At 44.3% G+C, this 25,000-nt stretch overlaps 1 protein-coding gene across 1 annotated transcript in view; it reads left to right on the forward strand.

Moving 5' to 3' along the window:
• MGMT (O-6-methylguanine-DNA methyltransferase) overlaps positions 1 to 25,000 on the forward strand; it is a 161,717-nt gene that overhangs the window by 116,467 nt on the left and 20,250 nt on the right. The window contains exon 4 of the mRNA XM_068398944.1: positions 12,281 to 12,441. Within this exon, the coding sequence (XP_068255045.1) occupies positions 12,281 to 12,441 (161 nt within the window). The remainder of the gene's footprint in view (positions 1 to 12,280; positions 12,442 to 25,000) is intronic.

Here is a 25,000-nt window from a genome sequence, read left to right on the forward strand (position 1 = left end):
TCTGTTATTGCTGTGGGCTTGGCCGTACGGGTGGCTCGTACCAGCAGAGAGTCCCACCTGGCACGTGTCGGGGTCTGACGCGGTCCTGGCGTGGACATTAGGAAGCATTTCTTCTCAGCAAGGGTCATTAGCCATTGGAAGGGGCTGCCCAGGGAGGTGGTGGAGTCACCATCTCTGGAGGGGTTTAAGAAAAGCCTGGACATGGCACTTAGTGCCATGGTCTAGTTGGCATGGTGGTGTCAGGGCAATGGTTGGACTCGATGATCCCAGAGGGCTCTTCCAACCTGATTGATTCTGTGAAAGAGAGAGCTTCCCAGGTTTGAGGTAGGACTCCAGGCAACAGATGGATGTAGTCCTGGGTTAAATCCTCACCGCGTCCATCCCACCAGCCTCGCTCCAGGACCAGCAGCTACATCCATGGCACCGGAAGAGGAGGTGATGCTTTAACCTTGACACATGTGTGAGATGGTTGGGGTTGGCGTCCTGGCACATGTACCCGTGGTCCGTGTTTGCTCAGCAGCTGTGGTTCCTGCCCCGGGAGCGCGTGCTGATGTACAGTAATGAGGATCAGTGCTTGGTGTACCTGAAATTTAGGGGTGTCCTCAGTTTGGCGTGCTTGGTGGCATGATTTTCACTGGTTTAAAAGGCCAGTTCCCTCTGAAAGGAAATTCAGGTTGCGCTCGGCAGGGCTGGCATGGGCTGAAGAGTGGTGCAGCAGCACAAACCCCAAAATCGGAGTTCAGAGTGTGTAAATCATGTGTTCACAGAATCACAGAATCAACCAGGTTGGAAGAGCCCTCTGGGATCATCGAGTCCAACTATTGCCCTGACACCACCATGGCAACTAGACCAGGGCACTAAGTGTTGGGGTAAACCATCTTCACATCTCGTTAAGAGAAATTGCTGAGCTTGTCTTTGCTCCTTCCCATCTACTTATCTAAATAAACTGTGGTTTAGCATTCGTTCTGTCTTTTCAAGGATTTCTTTATTTCTTTTTACGTATATATTGTGTATTGTATTTATGTAGGTGTTTGCCAGACTAATTTTAAAGACAGTCTGATGGCGATTCAAAGGATTTTTGAATCCAGCAAAGAGCTGGATTGTCTCATCCTTTCACTTCAAGCTGCAGTTTTCAAAGCCAGTGACAATATTTCTGATTAAAACAATTAAAGTTTTTATTCAGTTTGTTTATTGCAGTATTAGTAATCTGGAAAAGAGATTTACGATAATAATGTACATTTTTTTTTTCCTACTGTTAAGGGTTTTATTATTTTGTCCTTGCCAGAAAGCGCATTTTAAGAGCTTGGATTCCAAATTAAATATGACCTCAGTGTTTTAAAATACAATTACAATAACTATCCATTTAGTAGGTTTTTTTCTTTTACTTTTGACATATGGTCAATATACTTATGCCACTTATTAAAGACATTATTTTATGCTATGCTAACGATGTAACATATTGCAGCTGCTGGAGTAAGTACAGACTGATGAGGAGGGACGTTGGGGAAGCGTGTTCCATGAACTGCTTCTTGGGTTAAATTACTGTAGTGTCCGTACATAGGTGAAGGGAAAAACCCACCGTACTTGATAAGAGAAATTTATATTATTTATATGGAACAGAACAAACCAATTTACAAGAAAGGCACTTAAGTGGGAAGCTTATTTATTAATGAGTGTAGTACACAAGCTAATGGGGTTGTAATGCAGATGCACCTAAAGCTCGGGGGACAGCAGTCTCCAGGCGCCGCTCACCACTTGGAAAGGGAGAGGAGGGAAAGCATGATGGAAAAATATTCCTGCACAGTTGAGAAGAGTTGCGTGAAGTAGATTTGTGTGTCTCACCTGAGACAGAAGGATCACAGAATCACAGAATCAACCAGGTTGGAAGAGCCCTCTGGGATCATCGAGTCCAACCATTACCCTGACACCACCATGGCAACTAGACCATGGCACTAAGTGCCATGTCCAGTCTTTTCTTAAACACCTCCAGAGATGGTGACTCCACCGCCTCCCTGGGCAGCCCCTTCCAATGGCTAATGACCCTTGCTGAGAAGAAATGCTTCCTAATGTCCAACCTGACCCTCCCCTGGTGAAGCTTGAGGCTGTGTCCTCTTGTCCTATCATTAGTTGCCTGGGAGAAGAGGCCGACTCCCACTTCACTACAACCTCCTTGCCCCGATGGGAGGTCCTGCATGTCAGGCATCAGATGAGCCAACGGTTGGTCCTAACAGGAGATGCTCAGAGGGCCAAGACCGCATTACGCCTGGTCTGGGAAGTTGGTTTGAAAAACGGCCTGATGAGTTGAATTCTTAAGAGGTTCCTGATTTATCTGTATCTTAATTCATTTTAATAGGCTGGAGTATCTGCAGGTGCTGTTGATTATAATTCTTGGTGCTTACTTTCACCTGGAATTCACGCACTAACGCACGTCAAGGTGGACATCCAAAGTCAGAGCCCAGTTCCAATAATTCAGCCTTAAGTTTTCCTCCTTCAATTTCCCCGTGCACTGGTGGAGATCGGAGACCTGGGTCTTGCAGTATGAGGATTGTAATGTGTATTTTAACTGCCTTAGGGTTTTTTTTTTAAATCCATGCATAATTGGGATTATATCTGTCTTAGATATGTAGGAAAAATGTAAATTTTTCTTCAGACACCAGTTAGCAACTGGGTTATTACTGCGAGGCACGCTTCTGAGTAGAGGTGGTGCGGTTTGTGTACGAGGTGGTGCCACGTGGCAGTGGCACAGAGCTGGGAAGTAGCAGGGAGAGCTGTGGTGAGTACCCTAAACCAGAGGAGCTGAGCGGAGAAGCGCAGGGAGGCTGGTGTGCGGTTTAAGGGTCCCCTGCAGCCAGCCCTAACGCGGTTAATTGCCTGTGATAAAACCGCCTTCGGAAGTCTGATGGGAGAGTTCTTTTATATAAGGAAAAAAATGTTTTGTAACAATTTCTTGTAAGTGCTAAAATTAACTGACTTCCTTTTAACCTAATTATAGATAGGACTGATGATATCACCTATGCTTAATGTTGCCTGACATCTTGGGCGAGAGCGTGCTGCTGCTTGGAACTGGGCTGAATTTTTGCCATTTGCTGTGAAGCATCTGCTTAATTGGTGCTGGTTGTGGGTCTTTTGGGCGTGGGCTTGATTTCGCCCATTCTCAATCTAGAACAGGTTGGTCCTTTCCAACTAGAAGATACACAGAAATTGGATTTTTTTTCTTTTTTGGACAGATTTTCCAGTCATTCTGCTGCCAAACCCACTGATTTGAAATACCACACAGAATCACACAGAATCAATCAGGTTGGAAGAGCCCTCTGGGATCATCGAGTCCAACCATTGCCCTGACACCACCATGGCAACTAGACCATGGCACTAAGTGCCATGTCCAGGCTTTTCTTAAACCCCTCCAGAGATGGTGACTCCACCGCCTCCCTGGGCAGCCCCTTCCAATGGCTAATGACCCTTGCTGAGAAGAAATGCTTCCTAATGTCCAACCTGACCCTCCCCTGGCCAAGCTTGAGGCTGTGTCCTCTTGTCCTATCGCTAGTTGCCCGGGAGAAGAGGCCAGCTCCCACTGCTCTACAACCTCCCTTCAGGTAGTTGTAGACTGCACTAAGGTCACCTCTGAGCCTCCTCTTCTCCAGGCTAAACACCCCCAGCTCCCTCAGCCGTTCCTCATAGGTCAGTCCCTCCAGACCCTTCACCAGCTTGGTCGCCCTCCTCTGGACTTGCTCCAACACCTCAACATCTTTCTTGAAGTGTGGGGGAAAAAATAGAAATATTTATGAAGAGGCCACACTGATACTGGGGATATTTTTATTCTCCAAATATGGCCAAGCTGTAGGCCTTTGAGAAGTTTCATTCATAGAGAGGGAATGGATCTCTCCGGGAAGGTTGTCTCTGGGCTGTTTCTGGGGCTGAGCACAAAGGCTGCTGTTGAGCACCAGAACTATCTGTAGTTTTCCTGACCTGTCTGAATGACTTCTGCTAGCACAAATGAAGTAGAAACATGCAGGATGAAATCTGGAGAGAACAGGAATTAGGAAGCAGTACTTGAACTGGTGACCAGCACAGAGGTGGACCATGCAATCTGCTGTAGAGAAGTTAGGTTGGACAATGAGTAGGACTGAGACGGTCCAAACAAGGTGAGTTAAGGAGGATGGGTAGTGGCCAGGGTGGGAAGAGGGCAGAACATTGAAACTGGGCAATGTAAGGAGAGGGAAGGAGGTTGGCATGGAGTGGACAACAAAGCAGGGCTTGGGGCATTGGCGTGCACAGCAGAAGTCTGAGGTGGATGAAGAACCATAACTTCTTAGTGGTTGTCCTTGTGCCTTGCCATTGTTTTAACAGAGATGTTTGTCCATGTTGAGACACACTTCTCTGAAAACACAATAAATATGTTCAGGAAAAATAAGCCAAGACCACACATAGCATTGTTTTCCTTGAACGTGTTTCTTGTGCTCCTAGGAAAGTCCACGGCTCACTGATTGCTCTGTTTCCTCCGTGGTCTCACAGTACCGTATCCCAGGGCAAGATCTTGTTTGAAATCTGTGTCCCTCTATATAGGATTGCAATCAAAACTTTAATGGTACAGGGCAGCGAGTAGCATTTAATGACCTTCAGTGCTATCGCTTGAGTCTTTTGGGCATTGACATTGATTTTCCTTATCTTGGCATGTGAAGACAGGAGTCTCACTCCCTTCCTTGAAGTGTTTGCTGGTATGCAGTAGTAGCACAGAATAAGCAGGCAGCAGCTTTGCAGGCATCCCGTCTGGCAGCGGCGATGGGCTGCGTGTTGGGCTTTTCAGAACCAACCTCCGTTTGGTGCCTGAACTTAACATCTTTAATTGCAGGAGATGGAAAAAAGACTAGGCTGTTTGGATAGCTATGTGTTTTACTCAAGAGGTGCATCTATTTATTTGGAATTTGTATTTGATACCCAAAACTTTGTGCAGAGGCTTCTTTTTTTCAGGGTAAAAGGTACCGTTTCAATGGGTAAAGGTACCCAGGTGGCCAAGAAGGCCAATGGCATCCTGGCTTCTGTTAGGAACAGTGTAGCCAGCCGGTCTGGGGAAGGGATCGGCCCTCTGTACTCGGCACTGGTGAGGCCGCACCTTGAATCCTGTGTCCAGTTCTGGGCCCTGCACTTCAAGAGAGATGTTGAGGTGTTGGAGTGAGTCCAGAGGAGGGCGACCAAGCTGGTGAAGGGTCTGGAGGGTCTGACCTGCGAGGAACGGCTGAGGGAGCTGGGGGTGTTTAGCCTGGAGAAGAGGAGGCTCAGAGGTGACCTTAGTGCAGTCTACAACTACCTGAAGGGAGGTTGTAGTGGAGTGGGAGTTGGCCTCTTCTCCCAGGCAACTAGCGCTAGGACAAGAGGACACAGCCTCAAGCTTCACCAGGGGAGGTTCAGGTTGGACATTAGGAAGCATTTCTTCTCAGCAAGGGTCATTAGCCATTGGAAGGGGCTGCCCAGGGAGGTGGCGGAGTCACCATCTCTGGAGGGGTTTAAGAAAAGCCTGGACATGGCACTTAGTGCCCTGGTCTAGTTGCCATGGTGGTGTCAGGGCAAGGGTTGGACTCGATGATCCCAGAGATCTCTTCCAACCTCATTGATTCTGTGATTCTGTGAATGCAAAATTTCTGACTGATCAGATCCACAAGAATTTAAATCCTCAATAACAGACAAAAAGCAGAATGGAGAAAATATTGCAAAGGTTGTACGACAAGGAATAAGTCTTACTCAGTTCTGAGGTCTTGTACTCTTCCATAAATGCATTGATTTCTTCTTAATAGGTCTTAAAAGGACCTGCGGTGGGGTCGTTCAACAAGAATTGGGGTGATATTTCTGTTTATTGCAGCTCTCATCCTTTTTTTAATCTCTTACTACTATCGTGCAGACACTTCATTTATAAGAAGCTAAATTAAACTATGGGAGGATGTGCTTCTCCATGAATTTTAAACCTAAAAAGCTGCTTTGTTCATTGATTCAGTTGTGGGGAAAAAATGCAACGCAGCCGTACGGCTATTTGAACTCTTTATTTGCCACATTTACAATATTAATAACAGTGTTTCTAGAAGTTGTCACATCAAGTAAAAGATCTTCATTCCAGGCTGTCTTTTGGGGCCAAATTGAGACTGGATGCATGCATTTAATAAATTGTAGTCTCAAGTAGTCATTTTTGTAAATAATTAGCTCCGGTGAAAGAATAAGTTAGCATATTGTATGCATCTAATGTTGCAAATGTACATACAGCAAACTTTCCTATTAATCAACAGTCAAGCGCTGTAAGTTGGGTCTCATACATAATGAATTCTTCTTAACCCTCCTGGGTTTCATTGATAGAAATAGAAGAGAAAACACAAGTGTAGTAAAGCTTTTGAATAAAATTTAACAAGATTGCTCTGCATCCTGGAATCGTTTTGGAATCATTAGAGAGCAGATAATTCAGCTGCAGTTTTGGGGTGGCTTTAGCCTTCATCTGCCAGAGAAAAGACTATTTAAATGACATTTAGGTGTTGACAAAATACATTTTTATTTAATTTCCCAATGAAGGCTTCAGTAAAAATGCCAACTATACATTTATTATGGGAAGAATAATGCTGCACGACTGAGTCTCGTTTTAATGTTAATTTTTGTGTTCTAATAATTACTGATTCTTCCATTTGAAAAGTAATAAGCCAGCTATTTCTCTAAGAAAAAATGATTTGGTGAGACAAGCACAGAGATATATAGGTATAAGAAAGAGACAGGCAGCCTTCGCTTTTGAGACAGTGCAACTTTTTATACAGGCCTGACTTGTGTTGACTTCACATGTGGAGAGTTGTCTTCAATCATTTGCTGACAAAATAAGAAAATGCCATTTTAAAAAAAAAAGTACATCACCTTTTAAATTGTATTTGCTCCTCATATCTATTTCATGACAAGAGTTACCTTTGAGATCCTGGAGAATCAACAGTGAATTCTCCTGCAGATGTTGAAATTTACTCTGATTTAGGAACTCCTGGCAATTAACTGTCCTAGTGACCTCCAAGCCGTGGAGATGCTTGAATCCCCATGATGTGCCCCAGCTGATCAGTGCCTAGGGCCAGGAGACATCCCCCACTGATGGTAGCTCTGGTCGGTGCAGGAGCCTGTCCGAGAGGCAATATCCCGAGTAGCAGCACCAGGAGGAAGGGCATGTGCTCTTGTGCACGGGCTTGCCTGGTCCTTGGGCTGCAGCATGGCATCTCGTGGGGAAAATGACCCAAGGACCCTTTCTTCTCACTGATCTCAAGTTGCTTGGAGACTTTCCGCTCCTGTCTGATGCTCCAAGGACTGTTTTATTCCTCAGGTGACTCGCAGAGGGCTTATGGCTACATCCTAAACTCTCTCTGAAGGTGATGACAGAATTCTACTGTAATTGGGTAGTATTCCCAAAAATGTTTTCCTCTCCACCCATGGGCAGACTCCTTCTGTAAGATCCTTTTCCAAACCCCCTTTTTTTAAATTCATTTTTCTTTTTTAACCCTGGCACGAGGGTAAAAGCCATTGAGAAGTCCACCCGCGTTCCCCCTCTCGTTTGACGTTAAGTAGCTCTGCAGTCTCCACGAAAGCCATGTCTAAACTGCTGTCAGATCGCATCACGCGCTCCGGCCGCCGAGCAGGGCTGCCGGGTCGTGTCAGAGCCCATTCGTTACAGCTGGAGCCTGCTGCAGCCACGGGCCTCTGGTCTTTCTCCCTTGACAAGAGGATTAGTGTGACAGCCCCGTGGAGCTCTTTACGGACAGTCACCAAACACTTGCTCAGGATGGGCTTCAATTATCCGTTGGGACGGCTGCCGAGGTTGGGTCTTCCCAACGTGGTGCAACCGTGGGTCCAGGAGTCCAGGTCCCTCTGATGGGCTCCCTGTTTTGGGAAGGTTTCTATAATCTCCCCCTGCTACCCCCTTTTTTTTGTTTGTATTGTTTTAGGGGAATTTTGAGGAAGGAAAAAAGGACCTTTTAATACAAGATACTTACAGGGTTTTTTTCTTGCTCTTTAATTTCTGTCGCCCTTTCCTCCGCTAATGTGTTCCTATCAGAGCCTTTTTCATACTTACTGGACATGGGGTAATTCTGATAATTTTGGGGCTTGTTTAAGGCACAGACTTGTAAGAAAACGAATGGCCAAAGAAGCGTCAAAATACAGAGGAGAAAAACCATGGATGTGTCCTGCTGACAGTAGTTCTTCCTACTTCACAGAATCACAGAATCAATGAGGTTGGAAGAGCCCTCTGGGATCATCGAGTCCAACCGTTGCCCTGACACCACCATGGCAACTAGACCATGGCACTAAGTGCCATGTCCAGTACTTACCCCAGCCTGGGGGTGCTCTTCAAACTGGAGACGCCGGGCGTTGTGCTGCCCTATAAATGCGCTTGCAGATTTCCAGGGACAAACTGCAATGTTTTCCCTTACAGGTTTAATTACAATTTAGTGTCAGTGTCTGCCAGGTGGTTCTGTCTCTTTTTCCCGGTTGTAAATCATGAAGCCGTAGGCACTGGGGAGCCTCCGGAGCAGCGCGGGGAAGTCGGGGCTCTCTTTCGGAGATGGGTCATTGCCTTCTGCTCTTCTTGACAGCCCCCATCTCTGCCCATCACACCTTCTGCAGGCGTTGGGTTCACTGCTTGGTTTTCCTCCTCTGTGCTCTTCTTTCTTCACCTGTCCACATTAGACTCAATGACATGGCCTCTTCTCCCAGACAACTAGCGATAGGACAAGAGGACACAGCCTCAAGCTTCGCCAGGGGAGGTTCAGGTTGGACATTAGGAAGCGTTTCTTCTCAGCAAGGGTCATTAGCCATTGGAAGGGGCTGCCCAGGGAGGTGGTGGAGTCACCATCTCTGGAGGTGTTTAAGACAAGCCTGGACATGCCACTTTGTGCCCTGGTCTAGTTGCCATGGTGGTGTCAGAGCAATGGTTGGACTCGATGATCCCAGAGGGCTCTTCCAACCTGGTTGATTCTTTGATTCTGTGATTCCCTTTATTTTAAATCACACAACTCAAGGTCCATCTTGTAGTGTTTCCGTTAAGGTTTATTAAGGACTGACTGAGGCAACAAGTAGCTCAGAGCTAAAATAAATAATTAAAGCCATATCAGTTTAGCACATGGCTACCCGCTGAGGCTTCTCACAGCGTTTCTCTGGTTTTCATAATGCTTAAGCTATTTAGGATGATGCTGAAGCCAATCTGCTGCTTACATGTTTGTTTTGGAAGCACGTTAGAAACTTCCAGTTCTTGGCAAGGGGTTTGGAAGGAGCCTGTTAAACTGAAACAGGAGGTGTTTCTGCTTTACTCCCCCTCTGCTAAAACCATCTTTTCCTTCATTTCATCCTGCGCAAACATGAGAAGTCACAGAAGAGTCACGGCTGGGATGGAGCCTCAGGAAGACACCTCTCAGCTGCGTGGACACAAGAGCATGGTGGCTTCCTTAGTTCATTCAGTCTTTAAAACGAGCTGTAATGGAAAGAAATATGTAGGATTGCAGTAAGAATGGTACGGAATAGCTGTTGTATGTGTAAGCAGGAGCAGCAGGTCTGCACCTGGGCCGTGGTGGGTTCCCATGCTGGGACTGACCTTACATCTCTCTTGGACTTCACCACCACCAAGAGCTAAATGCACAGGCTGGAGATCAGCAGGAGTTGTTCCCCGGCCTGAAAAAAAAAGTCTCCTTTTGAGAGAAATCCAACTTAAAGAAAAATAGCTATGTATTTTTAGATGTCTGCTTTTTATAGCTTAAAAAAAGCATGTTTGTTTTCTGTTTGAGGAGTATGTGGTTTTAATTAAGCATCACATTGTGAAGGCGTGTAGATGAGTCAGTCACTTGCAGCTGAATATCCATTGAACATCACCATGAAGTTAAGACAGACATCTAACGTAGGGGCTGGCATGTTAATGCAAACAACAAAGTTTCAGTTAAAAAAAAAACAACCTAAAAACTCAACAGTAGTGATTACTTGTTGACCAAATGAAACTACAAAAACCTCCACTTTGAATTTGTTGAGATGCCAGGCAGCACCCAACACAATTCACTAATGAAAACAAGGGCAATGACAGTCTCCAGTGACTGTAGTCACAGTGTAGGTTCATGTTGGACATTAGGAAGCATTTCTTCTCAGCAAGGGTCATTAGCCATTGGAAGGGGCTGCCCAGGGAGGTGGTGGAGTCACCATCTCTGGAGGGGTTTAAGACTGGAGGTGGCACTTAGTGCCATGGTCTAGTTGACGTGGTGGTGTCAGGGCAATGGTTGGACTCGATGATCCCAGAGGGCTCTTCCAACCTGACTGATTCTGTGATTCTGTGATTCTTCTCCTTTTCTCCTTGTGAATGTGTTGAGACCACTTTTGCCTTACTTTTTGAAACGTACGTATGGTTTAGTTGTACCAAAGAGTGGCTTTGGAGCCTGAGAAAATCCTTTAAAAGGCAGCTGGTGTTTTAAATTGAGTTTTTAATGATGAGGTAGTTTGTAGGAGTGCTACTATGCACCTTCGGAAAGAGAAAGGGGAGGAGGGAAGGGAGGGGAGGAGGGCCAGTAGAAGACACCCATGCATAAGTTATGTTCGATGTTTGTCTTTATTAATACTGTCAAATTCCCAGGAATAGTTGTTAGCGTTTCTAGCCAAGCAAAATTAATATGAAGTTTGGGGTTTTTTAAACTTTCTGCCAGTTTGAAGCTCTCAGCATATATGTTGGCAAATCAACTTGTACCCTACAGGAAAAGCAGTCAATGCATTCTTAGGAAGCAATTAATTTTCGTCTTGCAAAGCTTTTGCTTTCTTGACCGAGGTGGAGGTGGCCATGGAGGTGGCAAGCATTGTGCAAGTGTCTGGTGTTGAAGTGGTGGGAGAGTGGTCTCACCAAAAACATTTAGAGATGTTCAGCAGTGACAAGGTGCTGTTCTTAAAAGCAGTAATTAAAAAAAAAAAAAGGAGGAGGTCATGGTGCCCATCTGCCAGCATCAGGCCGGGGCGGTTGGCAGCAGAGCCGGGAGCCCAGCTGCTGGGGGCTGCCGAGCAGCAAGGAGACAAAGTCTTTTGGTTTTATGATGATATTACAGTCCAAATCATTTCCAGACTCCCGAGGATGTGAAACAAGATGATGTGAAAAACATAAGGTTACTGTGGTTTTGAGTGCTTTCTACGCTCTTCTGGAGAAATGGAGCAGAAAAGTCTACCAACTTCTCTTTGAGATTCCAGAGGCGTTATTATAGTCTGTGGTTATTATATTGTCGTAGCTCCAACAATCCACAGTAAAACGGAGGCATGTTCCGCTGCGTGCTGTGCATGAGCAGAATAACGGATCATCCGTGGTGTCGAGAGCTTGGTTTGAGGGCCATCTCATAGGTATTCATGCAAAAAATGTTTATATGCAGACTCTCGTACCTTTTTTTTTTAGCAAAGAGATTATTAAATAGCGAAATAACATAAAGTAGACATCAATTTTATAATGATGTCTAAATAAAATTGCACTTAATTTCCAGCAAACTGGATCCAAAGCTGATTCTTCATTTTTGTTTTGCCTCTGCTCCAAGCCATCAACTTGTGTTCTTGTGCGACTCGAGTATTTTAATTGTGCATCTCTCTGTCCCTCTTCTTTGCCACTTTCTCAACAGTAGAGGAGGAGAAGAAGAAACAAGTAGCATGGGAAGATGTACATTTTTGTGTGCAGGTGCTTTCTGTTCGCTTGCTTTGCTCTTCGGTGTCCTGCAAGCACAAGCTGCCATTGAAAATCAAATGAATTCTCAATTGCTTCCTTCCAATTCAATAAGTGGAGGAAAGCAGAAACCTGCCACCGTCGTTGGAAGGAAGCGGGGCAGAGGAAGGCGTGGGTTCACAGAAGGCTGTTTCTTGCCTCCTTTCCCTGGGGAAGGTCCCTGGGGAGACAGGACTGTGCCCTTGGGGGACGTGGAGGAGGAGCCTCACCTCTGTCCACCCTGGAGGCACGAGGATGCCTACCATGGCCTTGGGTGGTTTTCCTGCTCCCTGACCTTTCCTACTGATGCTCGGCCTTTCCCTCTCACCAATCTTTTATGATTATTTTTTTACAGGTGTGAGCAACCGTGTGTCATCGTTGCATTTCAGGAGGTGACAAGGATGTGTTTTCGTTAGTGCTGTTATGAATCTTTCCACCGTTGTCAGAGCAGAAAAAGACAGACTGTGCCTCACGAATGAATGCTTTGGAAATTCTGTCTTGTTCCACTAATGTAGCGAGTCTGAATATTAATTTTCATCATTTTTATCGTTATAACTTTACAATTCTCTCTCTCAGCAGGGCGGAGCCCTCGGCCGCTTGTGAGGTGTGCGAAGGCGCGGAGGAGATGACGGAGCCGCTGAAGCAGTGCACGGCCTGGCTGCACGCCTACTTCTGCGAGCCGGCGAGGACGGCGAGCCTTCCCGTGCCGGCCTTCCACCACCCGCTGCTCCAGAGAGGTCTGTGCCGTGGTGCCACCCATCCCCTCCCCTGTTCCTGTCAACCAGGGAGCTGCTGGCTCCCATACCCCTAATGCTTGGTCAAGGGCAATGAAAATAATGTGGTTCGGCTCCTCACAGTTGCTGACTGACACGTTTGAGTATGGACACGTCTGAAGGGTAGTGAGCTTTTCAGTAAGGTTGGTGTTCGCTTAAACTAGCTTTTTGCTTGCAACAGGGGGAAGGTGGCTTAGAAATGTCCATGTCTGTTGGCATGGACACCTCACCAGTGCCGTAGAAGCAGTCAGTGATGACTCAGTCAGTGATGACTTGTAGCACCTATGAGGAACGGCTGAGGGAGCTGGGGTGTTTAGCCTGGAGAAGAGGAGGCTCAGAGGTGACCTTAGTGCAGTCTACAACTACCTGAAGGAAGGTTGTAGTGGAGTGGGAGTCGGCCTCTTCTCCCAGGCAACCAGCGATAGGACAAGAGGACACTGCCTCAAGCTTCACCAGGGGAGGTTCAGGTTGGACATTAGGAAGCATTTCTTCTCAGCAAGGGTCATTAGCCATTGGAAGGGGCTGCCCAGGGAGGTGGTGGAGTCACCATCTCTGGAGGGGTTTAAGAAAAGCCTGGACATGGCACTTAGTGCCCTGGTCTAGTTGCCATGGTGGTGTCAGGGCAATGGTTGGACTCGATGATCCCAGAGATCTCTTCCAACCTGATTGATTCTGTGATTCTGTGAATAAGCACTAATGACGCTATGATGTCAAAATTGCTAAAATGCTCGTGAAGTACAGCCTTCTAGGTGATTAAATTATCATTTGAGGACTCTCTTTTATTAGCTGGGCTGAATTAAGACCCATATTGTGAAAACTTTAGGGCTGAGGTGAGCATGAATGAGCAAAGCTGGGTGGGAAATAGTTACTGCTGCTGTTCTTCCCACCTTTGAATAACATCAGGGGAATTCTGCTTCCCAGATTATCCACCAGCAGATTATAAAACATTTGAAGTAAGGCTTTGACTTTCATTAATTTTCCTAAATTGCCTACAGAATTCATTTTAGCTTGGCTAATGAATGTTTTTTGGTCTAAGCAATGCTGATGTTTTAGCTGTTGTTGTGGGCTTTAGCCCTGAGCAGTCTTGCCTTGATGTACGGTCAGAGTTGGTAGGGGACGTTGGTCCTTCCCTAGGCAGCACCAGGAGAGACATTGTGTGGAAGAGTCTTCCACAATGGAAGAGACTGAGTGTGGTTTTCTTGTTTTAACATGTGCAGGTCCAGGTTTTATTTAATTTAGTTCAGTTGTCTGTTCTGGGACTGAGACCACGTTTTATAGGGGGGAGGCACGTACGTAATGGAAATGCTAACAATTAATTGGTAGAGATCACAATGGTGTGATAGCATTTCTATTCTTCTCTTACTTCCTTCTAGTAATATTTTATAAAATAAAAAAAAAATTATATTGGAAGGAATGTGGAAATACACGTCAAAAATTCGAAGAAACTATTTTTAAAAGTTATTTAGTAGAAGGGCAAGGTAAAAAAGACATTACAATGGGTTACATTGTGCATTTCAATTTATCCATAAGTCAGAATTGCAGCACTGCTAAAATAGGAATTTGGTATTTATTTACTTTTTCACATTTACATTTGAAAGTGCCTACTCATTTCTCCAGGCACTTAAACATGCAGAATAAACATAAGCGAGAGCATGAGGACCCAAAGCCAGGAAGGCTTTTTCTCATCACGCTGATTTCTTTACGTGTCTCTCTTCATGAGCAGCTCTTCCAGCGAATCGCCAAAACCTTTGGCCCTTCTTTCTCCTCTTCCCTGTAAATATCACACAGAATCACAGAATCCATCAGGTTGGAAGAGCCCTCTGGGATCATCGAGTCCAACCATTGCCCTGACACCACCATGGCAACTAGACCACGGCACTAAGTGCCATGTCCAGGCTTTTCTTAAACCCCTCCAGAGATGGTGACTCCACCACCTCCCTGGGCAGCCCCTTCCAATGGCTAATGACCCTTGCTGAGAAGAAATGCTTCCTAATGGCCAACCTGACTCTCCCCTGGTGAAGCTTGAGGCTGTGTCCTCTTGTCCTATTGCTAGTTGCCCGGGAGAAGAGGCCAACTCCCACTCCACTACAACCTCCCTTCAGGTAGTTGACCACTTGCAGTGTGGTTCTTTGATCTTAGGTGATTTGAGTTCCATCATCAAATGCTTTTGTCATAAGGACTGATTATTGGGTGTTTTCTTTCTTAAACAATGCTGATACCAATTTTGTTTTTTTCTGTGGTAGCATCATCTGAGGACAGTCAGGATTTTGTTTATCTTATCTTTATTTTTCTCAAGTGCCTTTAATTTTCTGAATTACTATTAAAAGGGGGAAATGTGTTTAAAAGCACTCTAAAATACAGAATTACTCATTCCTTCTCATAATTCGTCAGTACTAAAGTTTGAATCTGATGCTGTAGTACAGCTTGAAGCAGGCAGGAGAAGTTTGAAGCTGGTTGCCCAACACCTCCAGGAGTTGTGGGCCCACTGGCTGGCCACTTTAGCCTGTGCAACCAATTTGGGTTTTTTAAATGTAATTGAAAAGCTGGAATTTTCAACAATTTGTGTCATGGCCGATGCTCGCTGTGGAATGGTTGGACTCGATGATCCCAGAGGTCTCTTCCAACCTGGTTGATTCTGTGATTCTGTGAATTTTATTGAAGAAAGGAAAAAGTAGGTTTTTCCCACTTCTCTGCAGCATGACTTCAAGGTGTTACACCTCAGAAAAGTCACTGAACATTTATAATGGAAAGTGATTAATTGGTCTTAATGTATCATGGTCATTAGCCCCCTTTATATATGAAGAAGAAAAATTGACCCTGTTGTTGTTTTGAAGCCTATGCATGAGTTGCTTGATTTGTGGGTGTGTGAAATGGAAAAGGCAACGTTGGATTGGCCAGTCATGAATTTCCTGACTCTTCTTTAGCTGTGCTCTATAACCATCGTGGTTGCAGTTGCAGAAGCGTTGCAGCGGTGGCTGCTGCAGCGAGGAACCGTTGTGTGTTTGCAGACCAGATGGCTCATTAGAGCAACGAGAGCAGAGGAAATTGGAGACACTCAAGAGTTTTCCTTTGCCCTGTGAGGAGCAGCAGCCCTGGGGCTCTGCTTTTGCGTGCCATGCCATGCCATGACGCCATCCCCACCGGATGAAGTCCTTTAGCTTTGCAAAACTGTGCTTTTGTGTTCTTGAGCCTGGGGTTCCTCAGTCATAGAATCGTAGAATGGTTTGGGTTGGAAGGGACCTTAAAGATCATCTAGTTCCAACCCCCTGCCACACGCAGGGACACCTTCCACCAGACCAGGTTGCTCCAAGCCCCATCCAACCTGGCCCTGAACACTGCCAGGGAGGGGGCAGGCACAGCTTCTCTGGGCAACCTGGGCCAGGGTCTCACCACCCTCACAGCAAAGAATTTCTTCCTAATATCTCATCTAAATCTCCCCTCTTTCAGTTTAAAACCGTTCCCCCTCGTCCTGTCACTCCATGCCCTTGTCAAAAGCCCCTCTCTCGCTTTCCTGTAGCCCCTTCAGGCACTGGAAGGTGCTAGACGGTCTCCCCGGAGCCTTCTCTTCTCCAGGCTGAACAGCCCCAGCTCTCCCAGCCTGTCTCCATAGCAGAGGTGCTCCATCCCTCTGAGCATCTCCGTGGCCTCCTCTGGACTCACTCCAACAGTCACCCTGTTTCTTCAAATAAGCTGTGGATTGTGATTACCGTGTTGGTGTGAGGGAGGAGGGCTCTGCAGGTCTGCAGGCAGCGTTATCTGTGTCGCCTCGCAAACCAAAGGCACAGAAAAGCTGTGCAAAAAGTTGGAGGAGGAGCAACCTAAGGATGGAGACCAGAGAGGTGAGCTTTGCGAGCCAGATGAGTAGCTGAAATTTCCATGTATAATGTACGTTACTCGTCTAAGAAGGGGTAGTGATGAAACACCTCATACATAATGGGAGCAGGGAGTCTTCAAAGGAACTGGTAGTGCCTCCATTCTCCCTTCAAGATGACTTCGCTCCGTACCCAGGCCTGTAATCAATAATTACCCTGTGATTTCCTGGGAGCCTTCTCGTGCAGGAGCTCAAACCAGAGCAGTGTAGGGTAGTGAACCTGGCGTAGTGGCCACCAAAGGACGGCAGAGCACGCTGTAAAACACCAGTTATGGGCTGAAGAAACTATCCACTTTCTGGTGTCACCTCTGAGGAGCCGGCCTCGTCCTTCGTTCCCGTGCGGCACCACTCGCCCGTCCTTCCTGGGGGCTGCAGGGGGTGTTTTTCCTTTTTCTGGTTGGAATGCTCAAATCAAAGTGTTCTTAATGACTGTGCTTCTTACCTGAATTACAGCGTGCAAGTATATCCTAAGAGTAAGTTTTCCTCACAATTTACCCAAAGACTTTTTCAATATATAAAGATTATTTAAATAAGGAAAGCATTTACAGTATTAAGATGAACACAGATTTCTTTTCCCTTGCTTTAAATTACAGATTTAAAAATTGTAATTTACAGATTTTAAATTACAGTTTTATTAAAAAAAAGCATAAAAATCATTGAGTTTGAGATACTGCCTAGTAAAGCTAGAAAGTTTGAAGCTTCAGGTGCTGGTTTATGGATAATAGGATAGTCTGTTCTCACCTTCAGTGGGAAAGAAATGGCTGGTAAAAATGTCATTCCTTAAAACATGAGAATGAGTAAACTACTTTTCAGGAGCCCCAGAAGCAGAGGCAAAAGGTCCAAGGCTAAAAGTGGAGAAGGTGTCAAAAAACCTGCTCAAAAGAGTAGGGGCGGCTGGAGGACAGTCAGGGACCGATGAACTACCTGAAGGGAGGTTGTAGTGAAGTGGGAGTCGGCCTCTTCTCCCAGGCAACCAGCGATAGGACAAGAGGACACAGCCTCAAGCTTCGCCAGGGGAGGTTCAGGTTGGACATTAGGAAGCATTTCTTCTCAGCAAGGGTCATTAGCCATTGGAAGGGGCTGCCCAAGGAGGTGGTGGAGTCCCCATCTCTGGGTGTGTTTAAGAAAAGCCTGGACATGGCACTTAGTGCCCTGGTCTAGTTGCCATGGTGGTGTCAGGGCAATGGTTGGACTCGATGATCCCAGAGGGCTCTTCCAACCTGATTTGATTCTGTGATTTTGTGAATTTTCTTCAGTCCTGTATATGACTGGTAACTTTATTTGCCTTTTTCAAATAAATTGTGCTTACTCTTAAATGACTTCTAACATCTAATATGCACAAATCCATACACGGTATCTGAAAATACGCTAGCTGGCTGGAGCTTACTGGGATGATGTGCAGCCAAATAGGGTGCTAAAGCAAGACAAGTGGTTTGGGGTTTGTCTGGAACTTTTCTATGTATTTTCATATTGCAGCTATGTACCTGTTCAGGGGCAACGTGTTTAGTCAGTCCCATGGTGATCTTTTATCTCAAGTGTCATAAAGTTGATGACTCTAAATATCAGATGTTACATCAAGGACCAGCTCCGGTGATTTTCTTCCTTTGTTTTAGATATATGTGTAAACTTATTTTAAAAATACATTTTTATATATTTATTTATATGTATGTAAATATATATTTATGTATTCATTTGCATTTTATATATAATATATATTTCTCAGAATCAATCAGGTTGGAAGACCCCTCTGGGATCATCCAGTCCAACCATTGCCCTGACACCACCACGGCAACTAGACCAGGGCACTAAGTGCCATGTCCAGTCTTTTCTTAAACCCCTCCAGAGATGGTGACTCCACCACCTCCCTGGGCAGCCCCTTCCAATGGCTAATGACCCTTGCTGAGAAGAAATGCTTCCTAATGTCCAATTTATTTAGTTATATATATATATATAAAAAATATATTGGTTTTGAGTGGCAGGTACGGTGCAGCTACAGCCCTTCCTCTCTCCATGTTTACTTTATTGCCAGTAAAAAATGGAAAATTCATTAAAGTTCAACTGGGATAGTATAAATCCACCAGCATTACGATGTTGTATTTATATTTTGCAGGATTGAGTTGCGCTGTTGGGTAACATGGTGAGGAGGGGGCAAGGCTTGCCCTTTCCTGGAGAAATGCAAAATTTCATTCTTGCCTTTTATTTTTGCTGCAGTTTGTGAAATTCTCTTAATTTTGTAGTAGAGAGTCAACTCACTAAAGAAAAAACGTTGAGAGATGTTTCTGACTTTCCCTTTTTCCTTCCTGCAGCTTCATCAGACATGCAAATACATTTCTATTTAGGCTTTTAGAAAATGCTATTTTAAAGTAATATGAAATAATCGACTCAAAAACGTTAGTACTTCACGTATCTGGGCATGGCAGATTCAAGTGCAGAGAGATGACAAGCTTTCATATTTCTGTCTGCCAACACAAAATTCAAATTGCAGAGACTGGCACCTTCTTTTATTACCATTTCATGTGAGAATAGTTTTGATAAGCAGAAAGTCACTGTTTTCCTAGACATTTAATGGATTTTTACAATCCAATACTTTCCTACAATTTTCTTCAAACAGAAATCAATCCTCTCTAACCTTCAAAACGGAAAACAGCAAAACCCAAAACTATCTCAGTTACTTTTATGGCTCAAATTCTTTTTCCAGCCCAGTTGGACCATTGCTTTGTATCAACTATTTCTATTTAACAACAAAACTAAACAAAAAAAAAAAACAGTACACATGCATTCTGGACAGTAGTATTTACAAAATTCCTGACCCAGTTCCTATTGAATTCAGAGCAAAATTCCTATCATTTTCAGTGGAAGCTCGTGTGGTTTTAAGGAGTACTCTTAATGTTGAGGTGTTGGAGCGAGTCCAGAGGAGGGCAACCAAGCTGGTGAAGGGTCTGGAGGGTCTGACCTACGAGGAACAGCTGAGGGAGCTGGGGGTGTTCAGCCTGGAGAAGAGGAGGCTCAGAGGTGACCTTAGTGCAGTCTACAACTACCTGAAGGGAGGTTGTAGTGGAGTGGGAGTCGGCCTCTTCTCCCAGGCAACTAGTGATAGGACAAGAGGACACGGCCTCAAGCTTCACCAGGGGAGGTTCAGGTTGGACATTAGGAAGCATTTCTTCTCAGCAAGGGTCATTAGCCATTGGAAGGGGCTGCCCAGGGAGGTGGTGGAGTCACCATCTCTGGAGGGGTTTAAGAAAAGCCTGGACATGGCACTTAGTGCCCTGGTCTAGTTGCCATGGTGGTGTCAGGGCAACGGTTGGACTCGATGATCCCAGAGGGCTCTTCCAACCTGATTCTTTCTGTGATTCTGTAGTTTGAGTTCACTGTTCGTAGGATAAATTAACTGCCAAATTAGAAGCCATTTGTGACAATTCAGGCCCTGTTAGGAGCAAATGTCCTTTTTGCCGCTGTCCCTGGCACCCCGTCGGGATTTAGGCAGAGCAGTTTGGATGCACTGATTGGCAGAGCCAACGGAGCTTCGTGTGGTCCGTGGGTTTTTGGTAGAGTCTTGCAGAGTAACCATGGCCTGAGGTGTGACCTTGGAGTCTGAAGCGTGGGGGACAGCAGTGTGTCCTGTCCTGGGGAAGGTAGTGAAAGGGTCAGCTATTTAAAACAGCATTGTATTTTCAGTAGGATAATCCTTTCCTGTCAATATTCTTGACATTAATTACAAATAAGCCACAGCCAGAGTAAAGGAGCATTATCTACATAGTTTATTTGTTAGTTAAGGGTGGGTTGAAGATCCACAGCTGATGTTGACCTGTCATGGTATGATGACAAAAATTGACTTGCTCTTAGAGAATTTGGGGATATTGGAGAAAGTTGTGGTGACTGAAATAGCTGCAGAGATGCATGGATATTGAAATTATTCCAAAATCAGGCTGCTTTTTCCACGGGAAAGCTTTGTGTTGGGTGTCTTACACGATTTGATATGAATTCACTGACGCTGTGTTGGGATGGCCATGGTGGGGTGGAAGAAGATGGAAGTGCAGTATCTGCTCTTCCTTTGTGGCACCACGTATTTGCTTTGCACAAGGCAATGCAGTCCTGTCTGCTGGTGGAAGGTCCTCTCCTTCTGTTGAGAAGCTTCCAGGACTTTATCCAGCAGAAAGCTCTGATGCTGTTAGGGGCTGATGCATGTATCTTTGCATATAACTGCAGTTGGACCAGGGTCAGGATGGTTTCAGCTGTAAAAGCCACATGCATGGGATGCTTCTTTATGAAGTCAGTAGGTTCAAAATCAGATCATAGAATCATAGAATGGTTTGGGTTGGAAGGGACCTTAAAGATCATCTAGTTGCAACCCCCCTGCCACAGATCCTTCCTCCCTCATGAAGTAAAAGGAATAAGTTGACCACGATATAAGAGATCTTTTGACCGACCTCATAACTTTGGACATTGCTGCTTGTATGTGAGATTTAGATAAAAAGCTCAGAATTGAAGGTGGAGAAAAACAAAAACCAATGTGGGAAAAAGACTTCTTGTATCTGGAGTCATGCGGTCATCATCTTCACCCGGAGCCCAGACCTTAGCAACCTGCTAGCGTTGCAGACCTGTGAGGAATAAGTTTAATTTAATTCATTTTTCCTTTAATTTGTTTGCTTGCTTGCCACACATGCAGCGCCATGTAACCTTTGCACCCTGCTTAATAAATACCTATGTCATCAAGATAAAAGGAAAGGATTTTATAAATGTAGCCCCCCACACCTATTTTATTAACAAACTTTCAGCCAAGTTTACTTAAATCCCCTTATCAAGAGGAAATATTGTCAATACTCCTATACATTTAACCTGTTAAATAGATAAATTCATAGATAAATATATAAATTCATAAATAGATAAATTCATCTGGGGGGAAGCCTTTTCTGGTATAGATGCTTTGCTGCTGCTTGACCTGAGGATGCCCCTTCCTGACCTATTTCCAAGACGTTTTGCCATGTCTCCTTTTGGGGTTGGTGAACGTGTGAGCTGACCAGTCTATTCGGGGAAAAACAAGGACTTGCTTAGCTACAAAAACATACTTATCACTAGAAATTTGCATCCCGCCCTCTTCTCAGAATAAAATATGCAAGAACCAACATAAATGGCATACTCTTTTTCTTTTTCTTTCTTTTTTTCCCCATCAATTGGGCCTTTGATGTTCAAGAGGAGCCGGTATTAAAGGACATCCCTAGAAGGCTGTAGAAATTGTTCCTATTTATGACAAATGTAAAATAGCACAAATCGAGCCCAATGTGATGGTGTCATTAGTTTGTGAATCGCATCCTTGAAAATAACTGTGGAGGAGCCAAATCGGTTTAAAAGAAGATAACAAAATGGTTTAAGCTACTTAGGTTGAATGCCAATTATATTTTAATATTCAACTGAGCATATTTTACTAAGAAAAAAGGCAGCGTCGACGCATGCATAACTCATTGGCAGCGTCGACCAGCTGTGCCACTCTTCTCTTCGAATCACTTTGTGCATTTTAGTAGCATGGTAATTTAGTAGAGAACTACCTGAGTGATGGCATTTTCAATGAGCAGGTAATCTACAGAGAATTTTTATATGGTTATGAGTTCTGTGCTTCAGCCTGGCAACACAAAAATACATCAAGACCAATTACGGTATCAACTTTCAGCGTGATACCCTTGCCACGCAAGTGCATGTATTTCTGCCCCAGGCATTTCAAATTGCATCTAATTTGAAATCTTTGGGGTTTTAATTAAATTTCAGAATATATGGAATTCTTCATTAGTACCTGCTCTGAATAGCAGATTATACTTCTCGCAGTCTCTCGTTAAAGAAGTAGGCTGTGGTAAATAGCGTGTTCAAGAACTGATCATTTGTGGTGCCTGGATATTGGGAACAGAAATAGGGAAATGCAAAATAATATCAAAAAGATTATTAGTCCAGTGAGGGACTCTTGATTTGTATTTTAATGGAATTTTACATTTCTCTTAATGATTTGCAAATTGTCCTCTGATTATAAGATGCATTAAGCTTTTCATTTTAATGGAGAGACACAGCCATTAGCAGAAATTTTTTTCTGCCTTCTTTTTAGAGTGCTTCCCTGCAGCAGATAAATATTGAAACCATTAACACCTTTTGATGTACTTTATAGTGCTGCAGCTTGGACCGATACATGAATGAAAGTGGCCTTTTGCGTTGGAGCACTTTGCTTGAAGCTCGTGGTTGTCGTTACATGGGTGAACAATGACTGAAGCCATAAGTTTTCAGGCAAGCGATAAAATTATGTGTATTTCCCTATAATTAATGTTCCAGATGTTTTGGTGAACATCATATTTAATCTGGAGGTGTTTAAGAAAAGCCTGGACATGGCACTTAGTGCCCTGGTCTAGTTGACGTGGTGGTGTCAGGGCAATGGTTGGACTCGATGAGCCCAGAGGGCTCTTCCAACCTGATTGATTCTGATTCTGAAACCACGCTTTGTGTCTTCACAGTTGTTTTGCTGACTGCTTAAACGCGTGCTCCTCAAAAAAAAAAACAAAAAAAAGAAAGAAAAAGAAAAAAAACACTCCAACTTTGAGGTTGAAGCCAGAAAATTCTAGGAATTAATTGCTTCTGCTTTCATATGTGCCTTGAAAAGATGTTGCATCATTTGTGAATTAGTGTTTGTAAAGTGCTATGTAAGTGTTTAGCTTCCTACGTTAGATATTTAGAATTCAATAATAAATTAATACAAACTAAAAAGAAAATCAGTACTTTGATACTGACTTAATTTGTGTGCAGTAAGCAAATAGTTACATTTTATTACAGTTAAGCAATTTAATGAATATTATTTTTAACTTGCACGTTTATAAAGAAACTTATAGAAATCTAAAGAAATTGCTACTCGTATTTTAGACAAGTGAAGATCTTATACTTTGTTCCCATAGTGGAGCACGTTTGCATGGCGTGTTTCATATATTAATTTTCTAGGGCAGGTTATCTTTGGTAACATGATCTTCACAAAGCAACTGAGGGTGCAGATTTCTTGATCCAGAGTCATCTGGGAGTGGATATTTGGGGCCACGCTGAAAAATGAAACTGTAAAAACACCTCATCTATGTAATTCTAAGTGGAATTACAGAGCAAAAGCAATTACGCGTGAAGCAGCGGAAACTACAGGAGAGATGATGGTGCATCCCAGCCTCCCTCCTCCTTTCACGTCCCGGTCCTCTGCCATCAGCCTGCCCGGAGGAGAGCAACTGGGATACCTGTGCTGACATAATCCAGCGATTAACCATCGGTCTGAAAGTGCTCTTTCAAAGAAAGAGGTACACAAGTGCTTTCTCCAAAATAACCAGGCTTAGTGTTGCCCCATTTGATGATGGATATGGAATTGACTTGTAGAGTTAGTTTTACACAAAGTGATATCAAAATTCATGGATTTATTCCCATTTACATCACGGGAGCATGTTGGAGCCCCGAGATGATAAAAAAAAATATCTTGTAGGACATATGCATGAAGTTCAGAGCCCAGAGTTTCACACTTACTTCGTGGTGCTCCTAGGTTGTGTGTGCACGTCAGTCGAGGGCTGGTGGGACTCAAGTTCCTTGTTTGAGTTTGCCACTTTATTTCTCCAAAGCTGCCCAGTTTGTAGGTTATCGACACTCCCAGGTTTAGTTTTAAGCCTGATGATGCTGAGCCAAGACCTCGAACCGAAGGTCGCGATGAGTTTGAGATTCTGATGTTAGTAAACCTAATTTATAGGTATAAATTGGAAATCGTGCTTTATCAACACGTGCGAGTGGTTGAATCCTTTTTCTTCACCTTGTAGTCTGAGTTCATTAATACCGGAATGACACTTCCAGCATATCCATAAATCTTCTGAAGTTTTCTGCAGAACCTCCCTGCCCGTTCCAGCCTAACTATAACCAGATGGTCCTGCCTACCCTGCTGAAATCCCAGTGTAATTAGGAAACTCTGTCTTCTCTGATTTATTTAGGAACTGTGGGCAGGTTTGTGTGTCTCATTAAGAGGACAAGTCAGAAGAGCTGGATCATAGCAGCGCCTGGGAGGCTGCATTTTTGTTGAGTTCCAACAATGCAGATTGAGATAAATTGAATTTAATTTGGGTTTTTTCCTCCAGAGAAGAAGAGGAGCAACCTTCACAGGCCTGGCATCAGCCAGAGCACTTTCAACAGGCACAAGAACTCCAAGAAATGGGAAAAAAGAGGGTTGAGGTGGAACCACAAGTTCCACTTTAGTGCGCGCCTGCAGTGATTTCTTAATTTTAAGTCAGATGATGGCCAGTTGTGGTCTCTTGTCACACATGGCCCTTCAATAGGGATTTCTCTTGCCGTGTGAGAGCAGGGTTCAGTTCCCAAGCTCGGTCTGCAAATTGCGGCTGATGAGGAGAATTTAGAAGACACCCAGGTGAAGTTGGTGAGTACCAGCTCTCTGACAAAGTGAAGAGAGACAAGTGTCTCATTTATTTCTACCTTGAACAGAAAAATACAAATTTAATTTTCTGGCCCAGTCATTTAGAAATTGCAGCCGAGCTGCTGCGTGGTATCTCTGGAAGGACTATTCTGTGTCCTTTCCAGAACAGGTGTGGCATTAAATACCATTAAAATATGAAAAGATAACCTGAGTTTGAAGTGAATGAGACAGTTGTTGAT

Source organism: Nyctibius grandis, chromosome 4, assembly GCF_013368605.1.
Source record: "Nyctibius grandis isolate bNycGra1 chromosome 4, bNycGra1.pri, whole genome shotgun sequence".
In the NCBI taxonomy this organism is placed as follows: Eukaryota; Metazoa; Chordata; class Aves; order Nyctibiiformes; family Nyctibiidae; genus Nyctibius; species Nyctibius grandis.